General features: G+C 53.3%; 1 protein-coding gene across 3 annotated transcripts in view; it reads left to right on the top strand.

Moving 5' to 3' along the window:
• Window positions 1–23,701, top strand: part of BAIAP2 (BAI1-associated protein 2) — a 58,046-nt gene that overhangs the window by 7,980 nt on the left and 26,365 nt on the right. For all 3 annotated transcript variants that reach the window (XM_006869514.1, XM_006869516.1, XM_006869515.1), the window contains exons 2-3: window positions 1,768–1,843; window positions 5,251–5,337. In XM_006869514.1, coding sequence (XP_006869576.1) covers window positions 1,768–1,843; window positions 5,251–5,337 — 163 coding nt within the window. The remainder of the gene's footprint in view (window positions 1–1,767; window positions 1,844–5,250; window positions 5,338–23,701) is intronic.

The raw sequence follows: 23,701 nt of genomic DNA, 5'->3' as shown, positions 1-23,701 counted from the left end.
CCTTCCTCACTACATCCCTGTGTCTGAGCATGTGCAGCTGGGCTGAGGAGGCCGGACCAGGCTGTGCTATGTGTGACCCACCCACCTGATCCCCAGCAGCCCCCACATGCTTCTGCCGTCCCTCTAAGTACCACTGAGGCTCAGAGGAGAGGTCTGGGGCCAGGAGGGGGCAGCTAGCAGCCGGCTTCAGTGCTTCCTCAGCACTCTCTCTTCTCTACAGACATGTTCCAGGTGGGCTCGCAGACTTGTGTACCCACCTCACCACAAGAAGAGCATGCATGGTACAGCTCAGGATTCACACACATTCATGCACTCACTCACATGTACGTACATACACTCACATAGACATCTACATGTGCACACACATCCCTCCCACAAATCCATACATGTACATACATTTGAACATATATATATATATATATATATATATACAGATAAATTTGTATATTCATACAATGTGACCCATATGTACATGTGCACACCGATGTATAAACGTGTGAAATATACCAGTGCACAGAGAGGCAATCACGCACACACACATGCACACATGTGTGAATGCATGCCTGGAAACACATATGTACACCTGTGCCCATTCATGTACATGAATTCACACACTCACACACACAGAATTGGGAGCCACCCTGCTCTCACTGCGCTTGTCCTGCTCCTCCTTGGATTCCTTCAGACACTGCACGTCCGCTGCATTTCTCCTACCTCGTGACCACATACATGGCTCTGAAGGGTGTCTTGGCGACACTGCTGTGAGCTCCTCCAGCTTGGGGCCATCTGCTCCTCTCCACCGGCAACCTCCTGGCCTTCTCCCATTCCTGTATGATGCCCCTGCCCTGGTCCTAGGCACCTTAGACTCTAGACATGGCCTTCATCTGGTTTGCTCACACTGTATCCAGGTGCCTGTCTTAGGTCTGACCCTGCCTGGAGCAAAGGTGGAACTTCACCTCACCCAGGTGCCCAGCCTGGAGCAGGGAGGACTGTGGGCGGTGTCTCCAGACTGTGGAGGAGCTGTCTCAAGGGGGCGAAGTCTTGAGGCTGGCCTCCTTCAGGTGGGGCCAGTGGCTCTCCCCTGGGCCTGAGCCTGAGTGACATCAGAACAGGGGCTCTGTAGGCAGGCTCTGGAGCTAAGTCCTGGGTTTCCTGTCACCTGTTGTGTAGGTGCCTTGGGCTGAGGGTGAGGAGCAGGGAGAGGGTGTCAGTCAGATGTCCCTCAGGCCCCTCCCTCATCGCTGGGGATTTTGGATGTGGTCTCCTTTGTTTCTCCCCAAGTTTTCCATTGACAGATGCACCTATCCCTTCGGCAGAATTCTCACCTGGTTGCTGTGGCTCTCCCCTGTTCTGGCACCTTGCAGTGAAGTGTGTACCTGGCTTTCACCACGGCAGCCTGATCTCTTCCTCAGCTACTAGTCTTGGCACTGGGTGCCAGGTTGCCCAGAGCTGGTGTTTGCAAACAGGCTACTGGTCTCGCTAATAACAGCCAGGGCTTGGCAACTGGGAAGGGGGCATCGGGTAGCCCTGGGTCATCTGACAGTGCGGTGACAGGCACTGCCCTACGTGCCTGATGTGTGTCTGCTTGTTCATCCTTGGACTTCCCTGTGGGTCCAGCCTGTTGTGTCCCATCGTGCGGATGTGAACACTGAGGCTCAGTAAGGGCAGAGCTGAGGAGTGTTTGGGTTTCCTGTCACCCCATGGACCCTCCGATGACCTTAGGGTAGTTGGCAGATTCTGACTGCTCCTCTCTGTGTCTCCCCTCAGACCATCATGGAGCAGTTCAACCCCAGCCTCCGGAACTTCATCGCCATGGGGAAGAACTACGAGAAGGCCTTAGCAGGTAAGGCCTCACCGGGCCTCATGGGGTTAGGGGAGGGTCGTTCTCAGGTTATACACAGGCTCAGTGGCAGATGGACTTGGCTGCAGACCCGGGGGGCTGGGCTGTAAGGAGGTCTTTTGTTCTGGGAACAAATCTGACAGCAGCGCTGAGCAGAAGAGGTGTGGGCACCACACAGCAGTGTGGTTGCGAGCTTGGGAGCCCTGCTGCTGTGGTCACAGTGGGGGCCACACCCTTGGCAGTTGGGGTGACAAGCCCATTATTCTGGCTCTGATCCTTGTCCATAGCATCTAGGACCTTTGGAGCTAGATTGAACTTGAGTTAGGTGGTTGGTACCAGCCTGTCCTAGGAGACTTTGGGTGGTGCAGTAAACACACTCGGCTGCTAACAGAAAGGTTGGAGGTTCGAATCCACCCAGAGGCATCTTGAAAGAAAGGCACAGGGAGCGCGTATGTGGTCAGCATGAGTTGGAATCGATTTGACGGTAACTGCTTTGGGTTTTGATTTAAGCTGTGCTTGGGGAAGGAAAACCAGTCAGTTAGAAGCTTACAACAGGCTACTAAGGAAAACCAATCAGGTAGAAGCATACAACAGGCTGCTCCTCCAAGCCTGGCAGGTCTTGCTCCCGTGGAACGTGGCCTGTTTCCTTCCCATTGCTTCCTGGCCTTGTCAGGTTTTTCTGGTGCACATGGTGGAGACAGAAGTTATGAACTTGAATCAGCGGTGCAGAGCTGGCTCACCCAGAGAGGGGCATTGGCCTCACGAGTTTCGGTTGCCCCGTTGTGTCACCGTTGACAGCGCCTTTGCAGGATGTACACCATCCAGGAGTCCTGCCCACCCTACACGTGCCTCTTCCTCAGAGTGATACCATTTCATTCCCAGCTGTTGTACATTCAGGGATATAATGAAGACCCTCCGCAAAGACGTACTGAGGACCTAATAACCTTGTTTGGAAATAGGGTCTCTGCAGATATGATCACTTATCCTGTGCTTACACTGGAGAACTGTAAGTTTTAATTCTTATACGAGAAAAGGCACAGCGAGACAAACAGTTATGAGCTGAGCATCACCTGGGGCCACCAGAAGCTGCAGAGACCAGAAAGGACTCTCCCTTAGAGCCTTCCTCGAGTGAACACATGGCACTTAGGCTGGTCACTCTGAACATACTTCAGCCTCCAGCCACCGGAAGGCCAGCCACACCTGTCCTCAGCCACCAAGACAGTTCTTTTTGCTATAACGCCAAGACTTGAGGCCACAGGATGCCCCTGATGTCCAAGTTGGGGTTTGGTTTGTGCACATTGGCTTCTTGATGCCAAGGCAGGGGTTTCTTTCTGCTTCGCTCCTGGATTTCCCAGGAGGCTCCTCTGGAGAAGTAGGAGGTCTCTCCCCGTCCTGTTTTGAGATCTCTCCTGACCGCCCAGGGGACAGGCAGCTGACTTCTCACTTCCTCTCACCATCCACTCCCTCAGGCACCGGAAGCACTTGTGTCCCTGGGTGAGACGTCAGCACCATCCCGCGCTGCAGAACAAGTTGGGTCCTGTTAGCAGCCCCTTCCTGGGTCTGTGGAGAACAGGTTAGAGACAGAGCATTCTGCTCCACTGTCTCATCCTCATCTGAGCACATGTGACCTGGCCCTCCAGAAGTCTCTGAGGAGGAGGCCTGAGCCAACGCTGACCTTGTGCTCTGCCATCCAAGGTGTTGTTGTGATGCTCATCTGGTGGCCTGTGACATCCAGCGACGACCACAGCCTACCTTTTGTTGGTTTGAATTTTAATAGACTTTTGTTTTCAAAGCAGTTTACAGAAAGATTGTGCAGGAAATACAAAGTGTTCCCATACACCCCCTCTCCTGTGCACACACTGTTTCTCCTCTTAGAACATCTTGCAGTCCTGTGATACATTGTTGCAGCTGGTGAAGCAACAGAGATCCATTGTTACTAACTGGAGTCCACAGTCTGCCTCAGGCTTCCCGCTCTGTGTTGTGCGGTCCTGATGGCACGTGCCCACCATGACAGCGGCCTAGCTGCCGTGAAAATTCCCCAGGCACCACTTGTTCCTCCTTTCCCCTTCCCTGAGCGCCTTTCTTCACTGATCTTTTCTTTGCCTTTTCCGGAACGGCATACGATTGGAATCATACAGTACGTAGCCTTTTCAGACTCCCTTCTTTTTGGCTCAGCGATATGCAGCTAAGGTTCCTCCGTGTTTTCTATGGCTTGGTAGTGTCTCTCTGTTTGTCCCGGAACGTAATACTCTATACGGAGCTCTGCTGGTGTAGTAAGTTACGAGCTGGTCTGCTGACTGCAAGGTTGATAGTTCAAATCTACCAGCTGTTCTACAGAAAGACGATGAGGCTTCGGAAACCCTATGTGGGATCACTGTGAGTCGGAACCGACTTCACAGCCAGCAGGCACCATAATACTCCCATTGTGGAGGTGTACTAGAGTTTGTTTATCCATTCACTTATTCATGGGGAGCTTAGTTGCTTTCCGTGATTGGGCAATTCTGAAAAGAGTTATTCCAGGCATTCATGTGCAGGCTTCTGTGTGGACATAAGTTTTCGTCTCATTTGGATAAGTACTTGGGAGCATGGTTGCTGGATCGAGTAGCAAGCCTGTGTTTAACTACACAAGCCGCCTCAGGCTGCCCACATGGGTGCATGATTCTGCCTTCCCACCAGCAATGAGCAAGAGTTCCTGTGGCTCCTGTCCTTACCAACACTTGATGATGTCAGTCTGGTGGCTTCTAGCCATTCTAGTGGGTGTGGAGTGAAATCACAGTGGGTGTTTTTTTTCTGTTTTTGTTTTTTGTTTTAATTTCTTCTTCCCTGATGATGTATGATGTTGGGCATCTTTTCATCTGTTCATTTCTTACCTACATAACTTCTGTGGTGAGGTGTCTGCTCAGATCTACGGCCCGTTTTGTAATTGTGGTGTTTGTTTTTTCATTGTAGCACTTTATTAGTTCTGTGTGTGTTTTGGATGCCAGTCCTCACGTTAGCCAACCTGCTCCCAGGAGTAAGTCTTGTTCTGAGACCAGGAGACCAAGAGCTCCAATTCGCTCTCATGCATGGGGGCCCCTGTCTCGAGGTGAGCATGGATATTTTTTGGCTGAACCGTGCGTTCTGTGTCTCGGGGGCCACACTTGTCGCCCCTTTCCTTGCCAAATAACATGATTGGGAGCAATCTGACATGAGGCGCTCTGGCTGAAAGGAACATCATGTCCTCATGTGTGACAGGAGCTCTCGTGATTGGAATTACACTTCAGGACTGTCATAGGCCCTGGTGAATCTGGGAGTGTGTGTGTGTGTGTTGAGGTTGAGGGTCGGGCTGATGGATTCAGGGTGGCTACGTCTTTGCAGTGGGTCCACAAGTCTTCAGGAAAGAAATAACGGCTCTTTCTGCTCTCTCCCAGGTGTGACGTACGCGGCCAAAGGCTATTTTGATGCCCTTGTGAAGATGGGGGAGCTGGCCAGTGAGAGCCAAGGTTCCAAAGAACTCGGTAAGGCCCGCGGACATGCGTAAGCACCCAGGTGCCTTGGATGTCTGGGACCTCCTGTGGGCTGGCTTCTTGTCCCACGTCTGTTCCTCTCTGACTTGGAGCCAGGTGTTCCCTCATAAACGATTCAGTTATGAGAAATGATGACCACCCTCAGGTCTAGTGGACACTGGGGCTGCACTCGACAGCTCCCCGTGTGGGGGGGTTGCAGTTTGGAGGCAAGAAGATGCGGGAAGGTCTACGTCTGAAGGTGATTGGGGTGACACTTAGGTTGGGATTGGTGTCAGCAGCTCAGACGGTGGGGCTCCCCACAACTCGCTAATGGCGTATGGAAATAGCCCCAGTATCAAATGGACAAGAAGCAGTGGACACATTTCTGTGTTGCTGACTACAGTGGGGGTCGTCCTGGGGGTGGGCTTCACGGTGCATTTTACTTTGATTTATACTTCTTCAACTTGCGGCAAGCTTTCTGTGACGGGCTCGTCTTCCATTCTCCGTCAGTGAAACCTGGTGTCAGGCTCACAGAGCTGTCGAGTGGCTTTATGTTGGGTCCATGTTTGTGGTCAGTGAGGGGACAGTGGCACGAGCAGGGCCTGGTGCTGTCCCAGGCTGGCTGGCAGGACTCACGGCCTTGGAGAGGACCCGGTGACCTGACCTGGCCAGTGCTCTGGTCTTGACTTCTGGGTGGGCTGTGGACAGAGACCCCCGTAGGCTGACAAGCCTTCCCTCTGCTGGTTAAGGGCCTACTCTCTGCATCTGGGCCCTGACGACTGGGTCAGCCTGCAGCCAGCTTTCCTGGGGGTCCCGTGGTTTCAGACACTGGCTGTGGCACTGATTGCTCTGGTGGGTGTGAGGAGAGGAGGTGGTCCTTCCCAGCCTCTGCCCCTCTGATAGTTGTGCTTGCTTGTGAGTGGCTGGCCGCTCCCCTAGAGGACAATCGGTCCTGGGTAGCAGGTCTTACTTTGGGAGAGCCCTGTCCATGCAGCTCTGCCTGCCCACCTTCCTCTGTCCTGCCCACAACAGCCCGAATGCCAAATCTGACCTGGAGACTGGGGCTCTGCAGGTGGCTTCACGCCTATAATTGGCCATAACTAGCCAGGTGTCTTGACCTCGGCAACCCAGGGGCATGTGCTTTGTCCTATCATCCCCACTCCTGCAGAACTCTGTGCTGAGGAGGTAGCTGGGCAGGTGAGGGGCAGAGCTGTGGGAGAGGCCACTCAGGCGGGGCGCAGGTGGTAGCAAAGTGGTATGGTGTTCTTGTCTCCAGTGATGCCGAGGAAACTGCTTTGCCTTGTGTCCGCCCCGTGGGAACACAGCCGGGTTACAGCACCCAGCTGTGGCCAGGTCCACACACCTGGCCTGGCTCGGTGATGTCTGGGCGGAGAGAGGCCTCACTGCAGTGAGAAGACACTGCTGTAGGACGCTGGATCCTGCCTGGGCCCCCGGGCTGCCTGGGTGTGCGGTGTTTGGGGAGGTGTCCCACTGCCCCTGACTTTGTTGTGTGTGAGCCCCGGTGTGTTTGCACACGTGCTGACTTGCCTGGTGGTGGTGGTGGTGGTGGGGGCTATCGTGGTCAATCACACATGTGCTAGAGGACCCAGCGAGCCTTTCCCGCCACTGTGTGGGGACCCTGTGCCCGGGACGCATCACATTTCCCTGTGGCACCACAGTGGGGCTTGCGGGGGGGTTGTCCAGGACTTAACTGTTGGCAGAGTTCTTGCTGGTTGCGAGCAGGATGAAGGGCTCTTGCCGCCCGCCTCATGTGTTGGTGTTAGCACGGGCAGGCACTGTGGGGGAGAGGTAGCTTCATTCCCCCAGTGCTGGTAGGGTCCTACTTTAATCAGGGGCTCTGGTCTCCTGCAGGAGTCCTGGAGGTGCTGTAGGAGAAGCATTGCATTGTTGACCACAAGGTCCATAGTTCATTCAGATCCACCAGCCACTCCTCAGAAACCCTATACAGGGTCACTTTGAGTTGGAACTGACTCGATGGCACTTCATAACCACAACAAGCTACTGTGAGCTTTATTGGGGAGTGGAAGCTGTCACGTGATGGGTATGAATCCCTGTGTGTGTTGCAGACCTGCTCTGGGAACTGACACTTTGTTTGTTTTGGTAACAACTTTATTGACGTAGAATTCACAGACAGTACAGTAATTCACTCACAGTGCAGAACCAGCGGTGGTTCACGTGGTTACAGAACTGTGCAGCCATCATCACGGCCAATTCGGGAACGTTTTCATCAGCCCTTCACAGCTTGGCTGTCACCTCTGTGCCCCCTCACCCCAGCAGGCTAAAATCTACTTACAGCCTCAGTGGGTTTGTCTCTTCTGGATGTTCATCTGAATTGGAGCCCGTAATATGGGGCCTTCTGTGACTGACTGCTTCACCTGCCCGCCACCATGTGTTTGGGGTTCATCCACATCGAGCAGACACCAGGGGGACACTTGGTTGTCCACAGCTTTCAGCCATTGTGAGGAATGCGTCAGTGGACATGGGCAAATGTGCTTTTCTGAGTGGACACACGTTTTCATTCCTCCTGGACTCGGAATTGCTGGGTCCGACGGAGAAGTTGATTTTCATTAAAGCAACACCCCCCTCACCCTCCCACCCCCACTTCACTGTCATTAGCTCATAAGACTTTTCTTGGAACTTGTTTCCATGTGTCTGAAAAACAGGTTTTTTTTCTCTCTTTTTTTGATTCTAGACATGATCTAATGATTCTCGTTAGGGAAGATTTGAACCTAGTTGGCAGATGACCTTTTTTATATAGCTCCCTGGTCCTGTCCAATAGAAGGTGTCAGTTTTTGATGGACTCCATGTGTGATGTTTATATGGTGACCGTGTAAATCTCAGCCACAGTTAGGACACCTGGAGTGAGTTGGGACCAACATCCAGTCAGCTGACCATGATTACAGTGCACAGAGTGAGCCCACCATCCATGTGGACATCAGAGACCTCTCCGTCATCTCAGTTCCCCTGACCCCCAACAGCCCCCTCCTATTCCCAAGCAACCGCCAGTCTGCTTTCTGTCACTGTAATTCCACATGTTTTCTATCAGTCGGGTCATACAGGATACACGCTTTTCTCCGTGTGGTTTCTTCCCTGCAGTAACGATTTTGAGACGTGTCCACAAGGTAGCGTGGGCCAGTTTTTATTGGCTTTTTGTATGCCGGCGTGTGACTACAGTGGGATTTGTTCATTCAGTTCTCTGTGGATGGGTATTTGGGTGTTTCCAGTTTGGGGCTGTTGTACACTTACATTTTCTTAATTAATCATGAATAGCTTACTGGCCGATGGTATGTTTTCTTGAGTGAGATGTCTTTTCAAATCTTTTGCCCCACCCCTTTTCTGTTCGGTTGCTTGTCTTGTCACTCATGAGTGGGAAGCCCTCTTGCTCGCTAGCCTCTGGATACAGGTCCTTGGCTGGGTATTTGTTATACACATAGTTATACACATAGTTATACACATAGTTCTCCTCAGTTTGCTCTGCCGTTTGTTTTGTAACAGTATTTCTTAAAGATTAAGTTTTTCATTCGGATGAGCTTCCAACTGAATGCCTTTTCTCTTGTATTATAGTTCTTAGATGTTTATCACGATTCCTCGTTTTCTCACACAAATGTGTGCTTTCTGGAGTTAATCTGCCTTTTCTGAGTTCTGCGTGGATCTTGTGATTTCACTCCTCTATCTGCCACCAGCCAGCTCTTTGAATCATTGGATTTCTTCTCCTGGAGTTCCCTCCCCTGCCTTGATGTGGAGGGTGCCCCCCACTGTCATCTAAACTTCTGTAGGACCTCTTGTGTGGGATCCCCTATTTCTGGGATTGTGCCTTTAACCATTTTTGTTTTACAACTTCATTTAGAAAGCGCCTTCTGTTTTCTTTCTTAATAAACTTTCTTTTTTTAGAGCAACTTTTGTTGTTAAGAGCCTTCAAGTCGGTTCTGACTCATAGTGACCCTGTATAGGTTTTCTGAGGAGCGGCTTGGTGGCTCTGAACCGCCGACCTTGTGGTTCTCAGTCCAGTGCTGATCCTACAGCGCCCCACCTGGAGTCCAGAGCAACTTTAGGTGTATAGAAAAATAGTGCAAAAAGTCGAGAATTCCGATCTACTCTCTCTCCCCGTCCCAATTTCCTCTTATTAACATCTTGCATTGAAACTGATGAGTGTTACGGGTGAGAAACCGAAGTTGACCTTTCTCATAGGAAGTGAGATGATGAATAAGAAAGACTCAGAAGAATCCGTGCATTTGAGTTATGATGTTGGAGAAGAATGTTCAAAGTACCCGAAGGAGAAACCAATCTGCTATGGAAGAAGTGCAGCCAGAATGCTCCTTAGAAGCCAGGATGATGTCGAGACTGGTCAGGAGGAACCAGTCCCTGGAGAAAGACATCATGCTTAGTAAAGTGGAGGGTCAGTGAAAAGAGGAAGACCCCTAAGGAAAAGGGCTGACCCAGTGGCAAAAACAGTGGGCTCCCACAGCAATTGTGAGGCCAGCGCAGGACCGCTGTGCTAGGAGTTGGAACCAACCTGACAGCACCTAATACTGTCTAAGGGTCCTGGTGGCACAGCTGCTAAAGCAGTCAGCCGCTCCATGGGAGAAACCTGTGGCAGTCTGCTCCCGTAAAGTCTGCCAGCCTGGAGACCTGAGGGGGCACTTCCATTGTGTCCTACAGGGTCGTTACGTGATAGAGTTAACGCAGCAGTAGTAGGTGGGGAGTCCTGGTATGGCACTGTCGATTAATGCGCTGGACTGCCAAGTTGGTTTGAACCACAAGGTCAGCAGTTCAAGCTCACCAGCCGCTCTTTGGAAACCCTATACAGCATCACTTGAGGCAAAACCGACTCAATGGCACTTTAACATCAACAATAACAGTACTCCCTAGTATTGAGGGACCAGAGCTTGTTGAGGGGACTCTCTTTTCTGTTACAGATGCCTGAGATGGAGATACGTTTTTTGAGCCTGGGTGTCTTTTTTCCACCAGACACCTACCTACCCGGCAGATGGCTGGGTCAGCATTTAATCCTCCACCCACACTCGGGGCTTGTGGTCTTCCACCCAGACCATTTGGTACTGATTTGTATATGGCTGTGTTTGTTTTCTGCCTCCCTGGGAGCTTGAAAAACTTTTGTCCTTGGTGTTCTGAAATTTCCTGACAGTATGCCTCAGGGGCACCTGGCCCCAAGAGGAGGTCATGAACCAAGCATCCCTGAAGGACAGGTGAGGTTTCAATATTCAGAGCCACCTGTGGGAGGTGTAACCAGGGCCAGCGTGTAAACTGCAGCCTGGCTGAGGAGGGACGAGGGGCTGAGGGAGGAGAGATGGTGGAGGGGGGGGAACAAAGGTAGATGCCTGAGAGTTTCTGCTGAAAGGTGACCAGTCCAGAGCAGAGGAGGTGGCAGGGCTGGGAGGAAGGCGGGCTCAGCAGCGAGGGGCTTGTGGGTTCTGGACTTGAGTCAGGAGGTTGCTGGCAACCAGAAGATCGTGCAGCATGCAGGTAGTGGAGTGCGTTTGCGCCGGCCTCTCTCAAACGTTCCATTCCACGCGTACACAGAAGGGATCGCTCTGTCTTCCCCTTGACAAGCAGCTAGGTTGTTCCTGGTGTTTTTTCCTGCTCTGTCTTTGTTTCCTAGGCGTTGCCATAACAAAATACCACAAAGTTGGGTGGCTTAAAGGAACAGAAATTTCTTGTCTCACGATTCGGAGTCAGAAGTCTGAGTCATTGTGTCAGCTCTGCCTTCTGTACCCCGAGAGAGGAACCGTCCCTGCCTCCCCTCCAGCGAGCGTGGCTGCAGCCAGGCAGTCCCTGGGGCCTCTCCGCTGCTTGTGCACGTGCCTCCCCTTCTCCGTGTCTGACCTGATGTTCAGAAGGAATTAGCCCTGGTGGCACAGTGGGCTAAGCGCTGGACTGTTAACCACAAGGTTGATGGTTCAAACCCACCAGCCACCCAGCAGGAGAATGATGCGGTTGTCCACTTCCGTGAAGGTGGACAGAAACCCTATGAAGTTGTTCTGTTGCCTCACAGGGTCTTTCTGTGGGGGACCGACTCAGTGGCTGGCAGCCGGCTGTTGGTGCAGAAGGAATTAGGACGTGGACCCCTGATCCCCCTGGCATGACCTCATTTAACTGTCAGCATCACTTGTGACCCCGTTTCCACCAGGGTCAAGTCCTCAGGCGCAGGGCTCGGCACTCCCGTGGTTCGTCTGGTGCTGCGGTTGAATCCATGCCGAGCTCTGGGCATGCTGGTCTGGGAGCCAGGGTGCTGCAGCATTCTCGAATGTTCCTCCTGTAGCTGCTGTGGGGCTGTAGTCTTAGGACTCCCCTGGCACCTCCCCCCTTCCCCCTCTGACCTCATGGAGGGCAGTGAGTAGGTGGGCTCAGCCAGCTCTCTCTGGGATTCTCTCTGTGTTGGGGGATCAATGCAGGCAGGGAGGCCCAGCCGCCTTTCTCAGACCCCTGTCTCCCAACATGCTTGAGACCCACATATGGTTCTGGACCCCTTAGAGAGGGGCAGGCCCTAGTGGGCCCCACCAGTCTGGTGCTCGGATAAGAGGTCAAATTCCTCACCAAGCCTGGCACGAATGTTACAAGCCCTGTCATTTTGCTGTGGTGTGAGCTGTCTTAGATGTTAGTGCACAGATTCACCAAGGTGGGAATCCAGCCCAGAAGGACCCCAGTCCTGGGCGGACCCCAGGGGCTGAGCATGTGTGCCTTTTCCCATTGTCAAACCTTGGGGAGAAGATAGAGCGTCACTTGCTCTGAGCCGAGCTCTGGTGGGGCTTGGGGTGAAACATTTGCTCATCATCCATGTGGTAAGAGATTCTTGGCTCAGGAAATGCCGTTTTCCTTGTTTGAGCTCATGGAGGTTGTGGGCATCTGTGGTGGTTCCCCTCCCCACAGGCTGCTCAAGACCCTCTGGGATTTGTTCTCATTAGGGGTCCGGAGTCTGGGATGTTCAGTGACAAGCCACGATGGTGGGCTCCTCAGTTTCTCTGTCATTTTGTGTGTCTGGAGGTGGTGTTACTGAGTGTGTGGTTGAACCTTTTTATTAGGGTGTGGCCCTCTTGTCCTTGCCTGTGGCTGGAGGTGTATAGAACATTCAGGGAGACAGAGAACACACTCTTTGTGTCTTGTGTTTCCTTGAAGAACTGAGTCTTACCTTTGGGATGCTATGGTCTTGTGTCTCCTTGAACCTTCTCATTGGGTTCTGGCCATCTGGGTTCCTGCCCTGTCTGTCTGCTGTGGATTGAGTTCCTCCTGCTTCTCTTTCTGCTGTAGCTCTGGTGGCCATTCTGGTTTTGGCTACTTCTCCTGGCATGCCCTTGTTGCCTCTGGATGAGGGAGAAGATGGAAGCCTAAGGGAAGAGGGAACCACTGAGGCTTGCGCGTGGCCACATTGGTACTGGTGTGGGAGAAGGCTCACTCTGCTCTGGTCAGCCACCCTGCACCAGGCACCACCCTCAACCTGACCCCTAGATTGTTCTGAATTCTTGTTTTCCATGCCAGACACCTGAGTTTGAGTCCTGTCCAGTGATCTCAACGTAGCCACCTCCCATCTGCTATTGAAGGCTGTGTGTTGTTGACCCTGAACAGACTTCAGAAGCTTCTAGACTAAGACAAGGTAGGAAGAAAGGCCTGGTGATATACTTCAGCCAGTGAAAAGTCTGTGGATCACAGTGTTCTGGTGTGGCCACGGGGATGATACAGAACTGAGCAGCATTCTGCTCTGTTGCACGTGGAATCAGGGCAGGTCCAACGGCAGCTCAGTGTCCCCAGAAGACCAGCCTTGATTTGATCCCAGAGAGTGTTGTTTCTGTTGTAATTTTGGTGACTTAATCTTGCCTCCTGCTGCTGTTTCCAAGAAGTCCAAGCTGCACTGAGGCACTGGTGGAAAACAAGGCTCTAGGAATTGATGAAATACAAACCAAAGTGTTTCAACAAACTGATGCAGTGCTGGGGGCACTCAACCGTCTATGCCAGGAAATTGAGGAGGCAGCTAGCTGACCAACCAACTGGAAGAGGTCCATATTTGTGCCAGTTCCAAACAAAGGTGACCCTACAGAAGGTGGAAGTTATCAAACAGTATCATTAATACAGCATGAAGTCAAATTGTGCTGATGGGAATTATAAAATACTTGCAGAACAACAGTGACAAGGGAGCTTCCAGAAACTCAAGGTAGATTCAAAAGAGGACTGGAAACAAGGGATAGCATTGCGGATGCCAGATGGACCTTGACTGAAAGCAGAGAATTCCAGAAAGGTGTTTTACCTGTGTTCTGTTGACTATGCCAAGGCATTCAGCTGTGTGGATCGTAACAAACAATGTTAACATTGAGAAGAACAGGAATTCCAGAACACTTAATTGTGCTTGTGAGGAACCTGTACATGGACTAAGAGGCAGTTATTTGACGAGCGTGAGGAGATACTGAATAGTCTAAAATAAGGACAGGTGTGTGTGTGTGTGTGTGTGTGTGTGTCAGAGTTGTATGTTTATTCAATCTGTGTGCTGAGTAAATAATCCAAAAAGCTGGACTATATGAAGAACATGGCATCAGGATTGGTGGGAGACTCATCAACAACCTGTGATATGCAGTGGGCACAACCTTGCTTGCTGAAAGTGAGGAAGACTTAAAATACTCACGGAAGAAGCCTTCAGTATGGATTACAAGTCAGTGTAAAAAACTAAAAATCTTCACAACCAGGCCAATAAACATCATCGTGATAAACTGAGTGAAGATCAAAGCTGTCAAGGATTCCATTTTACTAGGATCCATAATCAACACTCATAGGGGCAGCAGTCTAGAAATCAAATAATCTTTATTGCATTGGGCAGATCTGCTGCAAAAGACCTACTTAAAGAGGAAAGTTGTCACTTGTTAGGACCAAGGGGCACCTAATCCAAGCCATGTTATTTTCAATTGCATATAAAAGCTAGACAGTGAATAAGGAAGACCGTGGAAGAATTGATGGCATTGGCAAAGTACCCCGGACTGCCAGAGAATGACCACATGAAGTAGTGCCGCCAGAAGGTTCCTTAGAAGCGAGCATGGTGAGACTTTGTCTTGTGTACTTTAGACATGTTGTCAGGAGGGACCAGTCCCTGCTTGGTAAAGTAGATAGATAGTTGGTGAAAAAGAGGAAGACCCCCGACAATGAGCTGGATTGACACCCTGGCTACCACAGCGCGTTGAAGGGCTAACAATTATGAGGCTGGTACAGTGTTTGGTTCTGTATACACATGGTCACTATGAGCCCCTAAAAATGACATCCTCAAATCTGAACCTTGAGCAAAGTAAGGCTCTAACTCGCCCGCTCTGGACTTCTGCCTGGAAGGAAGGGGTATCGCCCTGGTGACTGGGAAACAGGCTGGTGCCCCTGCCAACCTCACTTCTCCCACCCTCCCATTCCAAGCCCTGGTGACATGGTGGTGAAGGACCTAGCTACTAAGCAAAAGGTTGGTGGTTCAAATCCACCCAGCATCCGGATACTTGGGGGAAAAGACCTAATGATCTGTTCCCATAAAAATGCCAGCCTAGGAACCCTTGCTAGGCAGTTCTACTCTGTCACATGAGCTCACTGTGATTTGGCATCTGGTGGCTTTCTCTGTGCTCTGTTTGGGCTGTCGCTTGACCTACGTTCTCCACAGGGCCCCAGCCTCATCCTTCTTGCACCAACTGCAGGTCTCCAGCGGGATGTGACAGTCCCAGCGTGGTAGGATGCTGGGAATAGAGAGACTTCGGGTGTGAGTTTCCCAAGCTGCCTTGCTTTAGAAGAAAACCGGTCTCCCAAGTGGTAAAAGCCCAGTCATTTCCCTTCAGAGCAGTCGGGCAGTCGGGTAGCCCTTTGTTCCTCCTCAGTCACTCTGTGGGTCCCCTTTGGCCCATGCATCCTGTCCCTCTGTGTGCGAGCGGCTCCCAGCTTGGGGTTGGAGGTAAGGGGGTGCTCAGGCCTGCCGGCTTCCAGCCTTACAACAGTTGAGTCCTCTCATCTTCTGTCGGGTCCCCCTGCAGTGAAGAAGTCTCTCAGAGGACTTGGCTGGGGACTGTGCTTTGATACAGGGCATGGAGAGGGCTGCCACCCCACCCCCACCCCGGCAGCCACCCACGTTTGATTGTGTGTCTTCCAGCTGGATTCCGTGTGCTTTGTTGAGACCTGTCTCCGGTGCCGTCCCAGCTCTGTAGATGTAATTTACTTTAGCAACCCCTTTGATCTGCACACCTCACGGCACTTTTCCCAGGCTGTGGGCTCGGCCCCTTCAAAGCTCCTGGGGCTGGAAATGACCAGCAGTCCAGTTGTGGGGCACCTGCAAGGTCCAAGGCTCCAGCCCCGGGGTATGCAGATGTGCCTTCTCTGTGGACAAAGGTGGGCGCCATTGCCTCCCTGACTTCCTTCCAGCTGGGGCCCCACTTGTCCCGCCCCCTCACTGCAGGTGTGGAGGCTGCAGGGAACCACGGGAACACGCCTCCTCGTCCTCACCTTCCTGACCCCAGCCACGTGTGGCCTGGGGCATGGCAAGAGTGCTGGGTGTTTCTGGAATGGGGGTGCAAAACTCAGGGGTGGACAGTAGGCAGCAGTGAACACGCTTGACTGCTAACCCAAGGGTGGGAGGTTTGAGCCCCCCCCCCCCCCAGACGCCCCTGGGAGGAAAGGCTTGGTCATCTCCAGACAGTTCTTAGATTATGAAGGAACGTCTGACTTACGGACAACCCATAGTTATGAGCTAACCTCCATAATGCCTATTCTGTTAAAATTCAGGCTGTGTACAGTGATCAGCAGAAAGGAGACAGGCCGTCCCGGAGAATTCTGGGCTCACACATGATGGGGGCAGGACTGGGCAGTGCCCCCTTCTGGTGTGTGGAGGGTTGCTGGCACAATGGCTTGTGACAACAAATGGAACATGGTTGTAACTGTGTTATCCTGTTAACAATGTTTGCATGCAACCAAAGTGTTTCTTTGGGTTCTTTTTTGAACAGTTTTGTTGTGGTGTGGGTGAAAAGTTCACAGAGCGAATCCGTTTCCCTTTCATCAAGTTTTATGCCTTGACCATAGTCCCTTCATCGTAACAGCGTTCTTCTCACAGTCTCCCAGGTTCCCTGTTCCATGTGCTCACCTCTCCTGCCCCTTCCTTCTTTCTGAACTTGGTTTTCGGGCAAACACTGCCCATGTGGTCTTCTGGGGTTGATGGTACGTACGATCCCATTCCTCGTGGGTGTCCTTGTCCACTTTGTAGGCCAGTCTGTTGTGTGGCTGAAAGGGGATCTCCAGGTGTGGGTTCTGTTGCAGATTTGAAGGGTCTTTGGGTTCCATTAGACTCTGTCAGAGCACTAAATGTGTCTTTTGTAGGATTTTTCGTTTTGTTTGACATTTCGCCGTGCTCTTTCCAAGTCCGCCTGTTGTGAACCCAGTCGGAGTGGTTGCTTCTGGTAGCTGGGCACCAGCTTGGTCTTCTGGCCTTAGGTTAGCAGAGCCGGTGGTTTGCGTGGACTCATCATTTGTTCCAGTCTTTAATGTTCTGCACCCTTGTTTACCCACTCGTCTCTTACAACGCTGCCCACAGGCTTTTAAGACCCTAGTCAACCGCTCACCAAAATAGGATTTCAGACATTATCTTTATGGACTATGTTGTGCCAACTGACCTAGATGTTTTCCGATGCTTAGAAAGATCCTCAAACCAAACCCCACTGCCATCGAGTGGGCTCTGCCTCATAGCGACCCGGTAGAGGCTCTCTAAGACAAAATCTTTCTGACAGCCTCATCTTTCTCTTGAGGAGCTGCTGCTGAGTTTGAACCGCTGACCTTGTGGTTAGCAGCCCAGTGCTTATTCTACAGCCACACTACATACTGTATACTAGGTCAGACATGTGATTAGCTGACCATACCTAACTGTTCCAACTTACCTAGAAATTCAACATCAAGACAGACAGGGATGGAAATTGTTAGCAATTCAGGATTCGCCTGGACTTGTGACAAACTAGCCATTGTAAACCTTCAGTGCTAGTGAGCAGCAGGGTGGCCCGCCTGGCTCTGCGGAGACCTGGCTGTCATGTGGCAGTCTGCTCTGTGCCAGGCCTGGCAGCCGTGCGGCCGTGTGTAGCCCTGCCATCTCCCTGGGCCTTCCGTCTCCATTTGCCTGTGAAAGCAGCCACGTAGGGTTGTTGGCACTGCGGTCTCTTGCTTCTTACTGTGGACATGTATGTGCTTGCTGAACAAGGGGTCCCTGGGTGCCCACGATGACATGCCGTGGGAGGTGGGGAAGAAGGTGGGTTCTGAAGCCCCCCCCATAGCATTTGGTTTGTCCTCTGCCCTGAGTACAGTGTGAAGGAAACACCCACTGTGGAAGAGACCCCTGTCAGCCCCCCTCGACTGACTTCTTCCCAGGTCTTTGTCACCCTCGAGGCCTTCGGGGCTGGCCTGTGTGGCTGTGGGTGTCTCTGCTCCCGTGCAGGGCACCTTTGTGGACCAGGGGCTCTGCCGCACTGCCTGTGGCCACTCACTCCACCTCCCTCCCCCCAGTCCCTAGTCTCAGGGTGGAGGCCAGGAACCTGAAACCACAAACCCACGTGCCTGGCTGTCAGACCCTAGAAAGGCCATCTCTTAAAAGTCCCTGGTTCTTAAAAGGAGACCCTGTCCAAAAGGAAAGTGTGTCTGCCCGCAGCTCACCCCCGGGGTAGCCAAGTGCCTCCAGGGCCAAGCCTATATCCCCTACCAGCTCCGCACGCACACTCTGAGTGGGAAAAGGGAAGAGTGGGAATTTAGAGCGAGAAACCCCATGTCCCACCCAGACCTGAGCAGAGGAGGAGACAGAGGAAAGACAACAGCTCCCGTGGGTGAGGATCGGGGTTCAGGGAAAAGGCTGGGGTATGTCTCCGATCCCCGGGTGTAGGACATGCTCCACCCGTGGGGACATTGCCCAACCTGACACCTGCTTACACCACACTGACCACTTGCTCTGTGACCCAGCCCTTGGAGCCCCCATGTGACTGTGGCATATGCACATGCGTGTGCAGACCACACATGGGCCGATCCCGAGGTGCCCACCACGTGGTGCTCTGGGTGGGGCTGGCACTGTAGGTCCCAGGGGTCCTCCTCTGTATACCAGGGGCTTGACCTCTGAGCAGGCTGGGCCCCCTCTCTCCCCTCAAAGACCCCTTGTCCTGGCACCTGTTGTTGACACAACATTGATACGAAGGCAGTTCTTTGGTTGTGGATTGTTCTAGAACAGCGCATCGGTAAATATTGCTGTCTGGTATAATCGCCATGGTAACTCAGCCATCGATTTGCCTGTCTGTTTCCCGCTTGGCACTTTCTCTTTTAGCTGTGTTTGTAGGCGGGAGAAGCAGCCAGCGGCTTCTGCGGCAGCGGGGAGGGGGAGGAAGGGGGCTGGTCCTGAGGTGGGGGTCCTTGGGCCCTGCCCCACCATCACTGGCTCCAGGTGTCTGTGCCCCACGAGAGCTCTGCGTTGATGTTTAGCTCAGTGTATGGGGTCTTTCTGCTTGGGAAGCCACCAGAATCGTCGTGAATCATGGGTATTTGCTCAGGACTCAGGGAGGTGCAGCCCCTCCCAGCCCAGTGTGGACAGCTGGCCCTCAGCTCAGGACCCTCAGCTCAGTGCCCTCAGGAGCCTCCAGAAACCCCCAGAACGAGGGCCACGGTGTCTTCCTCCTGTATGTGATGGGAAGAGCTCTGTCATACCTTCCCCGGGTAGCCTCCTGCCCTGATGAGGCAAAACCCCATTAAGGGTCAGGCGACTGTCCATGCCCCCTGCCTGGTACCATCTGGGCTGGTGGCTGCCCATTATAGGGTCCTGCTGTCTTTGGGGCTGATGCTGGGCAGGGTCAGGTGAGGTCGGTCGGTCCCATGAGCAGGCTGGCACTGTGGCAGTGTGGGGAGGGATGGACTATCCTCCCTCTGTGATGGCTGGGCATCAGGGCTTGGGCAGATGACTTTGTAGTCCTTATGTTGGCTTGGTCCCCGGAGTTGAGGGGAGCCGTGGTGAGTCACTGGCATTCCATCTGGCGAGGGCGGCAGGCACTCCCTTTTCTGAGGTCTTGGGAGCGGTCATTGGCAGCAGCCAGCCTGGGGAGTGGGGACACCAGTCACAGCCACCCCCCCAGGCCTGCTACCTCTCTAGGTCGTCTGCACTGAGAACCAGGCAGAGGTCCTCCATCGTGCCTCCTGGCACCCAGCCCAGGCCCCCTTCACACAGGGCCCCGAGTCTCTAGGAGAAACAGGGCGGTGGTCAGGCGAGTGGATACTGGAAGCAGCCCTCCTAGGATAGTTCTGTAGCCTCCGGAACCCATGAGGGCCTGGGGAGGGATTGGCTCTCTGTATGTGTGTCTCTGAGGCCCGGACTTCTGAAAGCCCTTACTTGAGAGCTCTCGCAGGGTTAGCACTGCTGCCCACTGACTGGTTACACCAGTTACTCCACCAGGGAGCACACAGGGCACTGCAGTTGGATGGGGACCGTGGCAGGTGGCATGTTTGCATCCCAGCCCACACGGGCACCCTGGCCTGGGGCTGGTGGCGGGTGCTGTGCTGAGCACTCTGTCCCTAGGGGGGCACTTTCAGTGTGATCTCAAGGAATCTGCTGACTGGGCTCAGGTCTGCTGAATTGGGGTTCTGTGGGGGCGCTCGTATCTCCAGGATGGCGGGGTATTGATGGGTACAGGGAAGCATGTCAGACCTGTGTTGGGTTGATGCTTCTGGGAGTGATACTGGGGGTGCAGATGTGGCGGGGACTTGGAGCAGGGCTCCTCGCTGCCATCCAGACAAGGCCAGAGGCCCCATCTTTCTGTCATATTCTCAGAGTCCATCCCAGAGTTGTGGTCTGACTGTACCTCTTCTGCCAGGAGCCAGGGCCAGCCTCTCCCTTACCCTGAACGTAGTGTCTTTACAGGGGCTCCCCTGGAATCTTGTCCAGTAGTGTCCTAAGCCCTCACAGTGTCTCCATGGCCAAGGGTGGGGTCAGCAAGGAAGTTCCTAGCACTGGGACCCCACCCAGATCTGACTTCATCCCCAAAGGAGGGGTTCATGGAGGGGCCACAGAGCAGAACCAGCTTCTCAGAGGCTGTGGCCACTGCAAACAGAGGGTACCAGCCAGCCTCAACTAATGGAGAGAATGAGGCCAGACGCTGTCCTGTGACCCCTCGTCCATGCATCCCCAGGCCAGGGCCCACCAGCCTGACTCCGCTAACCTCCCTCAGCACCCTTCATCCCTATGATCCATCACCCTCCCTGCTCCTGGCCAGGCCCTCACGAGCTAGGCTTATGTGGGATATTGAGGATGGACATGCCTGGCTGTCCACTAGTGTCTTGGAGATGGTGCTCACGTGGGCGTGGTGGTCAGGTGGGGCCTGGTTGTAGCATGACCAAGTCCTGGAGGCTCAGTACCTCCAGCCGCTGGCCTGGGCTGGCCTGTGTGGACAGTGTCCTTCATTGGGGGCCACGGCAGGCCTCCTTGAACCCAGGCTAAGTGAGTCAAACCCAGGTAGAATGCTGTCCCTCTTCCTTCAGGATGAGAAGCCACGCTTTGGCTCTGAAGGGGCCTCGGGGGGTGACCCTGTTGAACCCTCGCTTTCTCTATATAATGTTCTTTTTCTCATTCTCTCTCGTATCATGGTAAAAGACACCCAACTTAGCTTTGGCATGTTGGCCGTTTTCTTGCGGACAGTCTAGTGGCGTCCATTGCTGGCTGCGCGGACTCTCACTCTCTAAGACCGTTCATGCCCCAGACAGACTCTCGCCCCGCTGCCACAGCCTGGATCTGTACGTGGGGTCCTTCGGTGTCTGACCCCTCACCCAAGTGATGTCCTCAAGATTCACCCACGTGGCAGTGTTGGGACTTGGTCTCTGTCTGGATAGAGCCCTGCTCGCCTGTGGAAGGACACCTGGATGTGTCCACATGCTGGCCCCTTGTCAGCAGCGCAGCAGACACATGTCCCTGACTCCCTGTTTTTGAGTCTTTGGGGTACATACTAAAGGTGGGGTCACTGGTTCACATGGAAACTCTGTTTTCCCTTTGGGGGAATCCTCTCACCTTACAGATAGGGAAGGGGAGCTTCACAGAAGGCTGAGGGTGCTTGTGCAGCAGGGCACTCTCCCTGACCCAGCGTCCTTCTCTGCGGCCAGTGGTGAGGACACATTCTGTTTCCTGCCTGCCTCGGGCCTGAATCTATGAGAGTCAGCACTGTGAAGAGAGAGCTGGGAGGGGATGCTTCTAGATGAAAGAGAATAGGCCCCCACCCCAAGGGGCATGAGGGCTTCTCCAGTGCCTCTGGGCTTGGTGGTGGCTCATATCGTGCAGTGAGACCCTGGAGGATTTGTTTCTGGTGTGAGTGGAATGTCACTGGGATGCCACTTTACATGAGGGATGCTGAAGAACTGGGTGCCTGGTGAGGTAGGGGTCCCTGCTGAACCTGCAATGTGGACCAGCGGTGGAGATGGGGTGTAGCAGAAGCCACTCCCCTGAGTGTGGCTCGTGATGTGACTGGTGGCCAGGACACATCAGCTGAAGTGTTGGGGGCGTGTCACGCTGCTACAACTGTTTGTGAGTGAACCACCATGCCACAGAAAGACACTCAGCAAACCCACGTGGTGACGCCTTGACCGGATTACTTAGGATGTGCTGTCTGGAGGGGCCAGTCCCTGGAACGGACTCCTGCTCCGTAAAGTACAGGGTCACTGCATGGTGCAAATAGTTCATCTGCTAGCTGCTCACCAGAGGTTGGAAGTTCAAGCCTGCCTAGAGGCACCCTGGAAGAAAGGCTTGGTGATCTGCCTCTGAAGACGCAGACAGACGTGGGCAGCCATGAGGAGAGTGGATGCTTGTGTCCCCTGGCTGCTTTGATTTCATTGGCTCCGCGTTTCTCCAATCTTCATCATTCAAGTAGTTACTGTCACTGTGATGGCTACTAACTACCACTTCCTAAGTTTGTTCTCGATGCAGAAAAGAGGGTCAGCGAGAAAGAGGAAGGCCCTCAGTGAGGTGGGGAGTGAAGCAGTGGCCGCCACAGCAGTGACCGTGAGGACGGTGCACAGCCGGGCAGCGCTTCACCCTGGACTCAGAGTCCAACCCGACGCCACCTATCAGCAGCACGCAGTATGGGCTGGATAGTGTCCCCCTGAGAATTTATGTGGAACTTCTAGCCCCCAGTCCCTGGGACCACACCCCTGCTGGTAAATGGGGCCTTTCCCGGTACCATCCCTTAGATGAGCATGAACAGAGTGGGTCCTAGTTCCATCTGAGGGGGGTCCTGTGAGAAAGGAGGAGACAGAGAAACGGAAAAGCACAGAGATCGGATGCAGCTGCAAGCCAGGGGGTGTCTGGGGCCACTGGAAGCCCAAGAGACCAAGAAGGGGCAGTCATGACCCTGCAGCACCCTGAACTCGGACTCCTGCCCCCCACCCCACCCCCAGATCTGGGAGCGGACAGACCTCTGGTGTTCTGAGCCCCTTCGCCTGCGGTGGCTGCTCCAGGCTTGGAGGCTGGGGGAGGGAGTGTACTATTTTGTCAGCTACAAGAACAGCTTAGCAACATCACAATGTACGGCCCTTGAGTCCCCCGGCGATGTCCTGCCTGGAAGCCCCCAGTGTGATTACAGAAGTCTTGAGGACTGCCTGATGTTTTCCTGTGGTCTCCCTGAGCTCTGCTCTCAGCCTCCTGCTCCCGAGCCTCTGGGTTCTCTTCACACTGTGCTGGGCTAGCATGGGACAGGGTCTGGCACACAACAGTGGCCACTGGGTTGTTGTCAGGGGCATGCTGTGGCCAGGCGGTGGTCAGGGTGAAACTGTGAGAGTTCTGACCACATTGGCACACACCCCCAGATGTCTACCCTGAGGGCTCTGCAGAGAAGCACGTCCAGTAGGAGCGAGACAGAGAGCAGGAAGGGAGACAGAGACAGAGATAGACGTAGAGACCAAGGGGCACAGAGAGAGAGGAGGAGAGGGGGTAGGGGGGAGCTAGACACAGGGACAGTGGGGCATGGGGGCGGGGCATAGACATAGAGATGGGGACACAGTGAGAGAGAAAGGAAGAGACAGAAAGGGGGCTAGACAGAGAGAGAGAGTTAGTGGGGACACCGAGAGACAAGACTGTGGGGCTCCACAGGGCAGGTGATGAGCTGGAAGCCGAGCAGCATGTGTCGTTTCTGGGCAGATCTAGCCATCCTTCTTGGTGAAGTCTCAGCTTTCATTCTTTTTTTTTAATGTTTTATTGTGAATTGTGTGATAGTTTACGAGGGAGAACATTAGTTTTACATTCATTCTATCGGATATCGTCTCATTGCCATGGTTATAATCTCCTCCATGCAATCCTTCCCCTGTACCCCCCAGGTCTTCAGCACACAGTCACTCTCCCTCTCTGGATCTAAAG

The sequence above is a fragment of the Chrysochloris asiatica genome, unplaced genomic scaffold (genome assembly GCF_000296735.1).
Source record: "Chrysochloris asiatica unplaced genomic scaffold, ChrAsi1.0 scaffold00132, whole genome shotgun sequence".
NCBI lineage: Eukaryota > Metazoa > Chordata > Mammalia > Afrosoricida > Chrysochloridae > Chrysochloris > Chrysochloris asiatica.
This window is presented reverse-complemented; position numbering and strand designations above follow the sequence as displayed.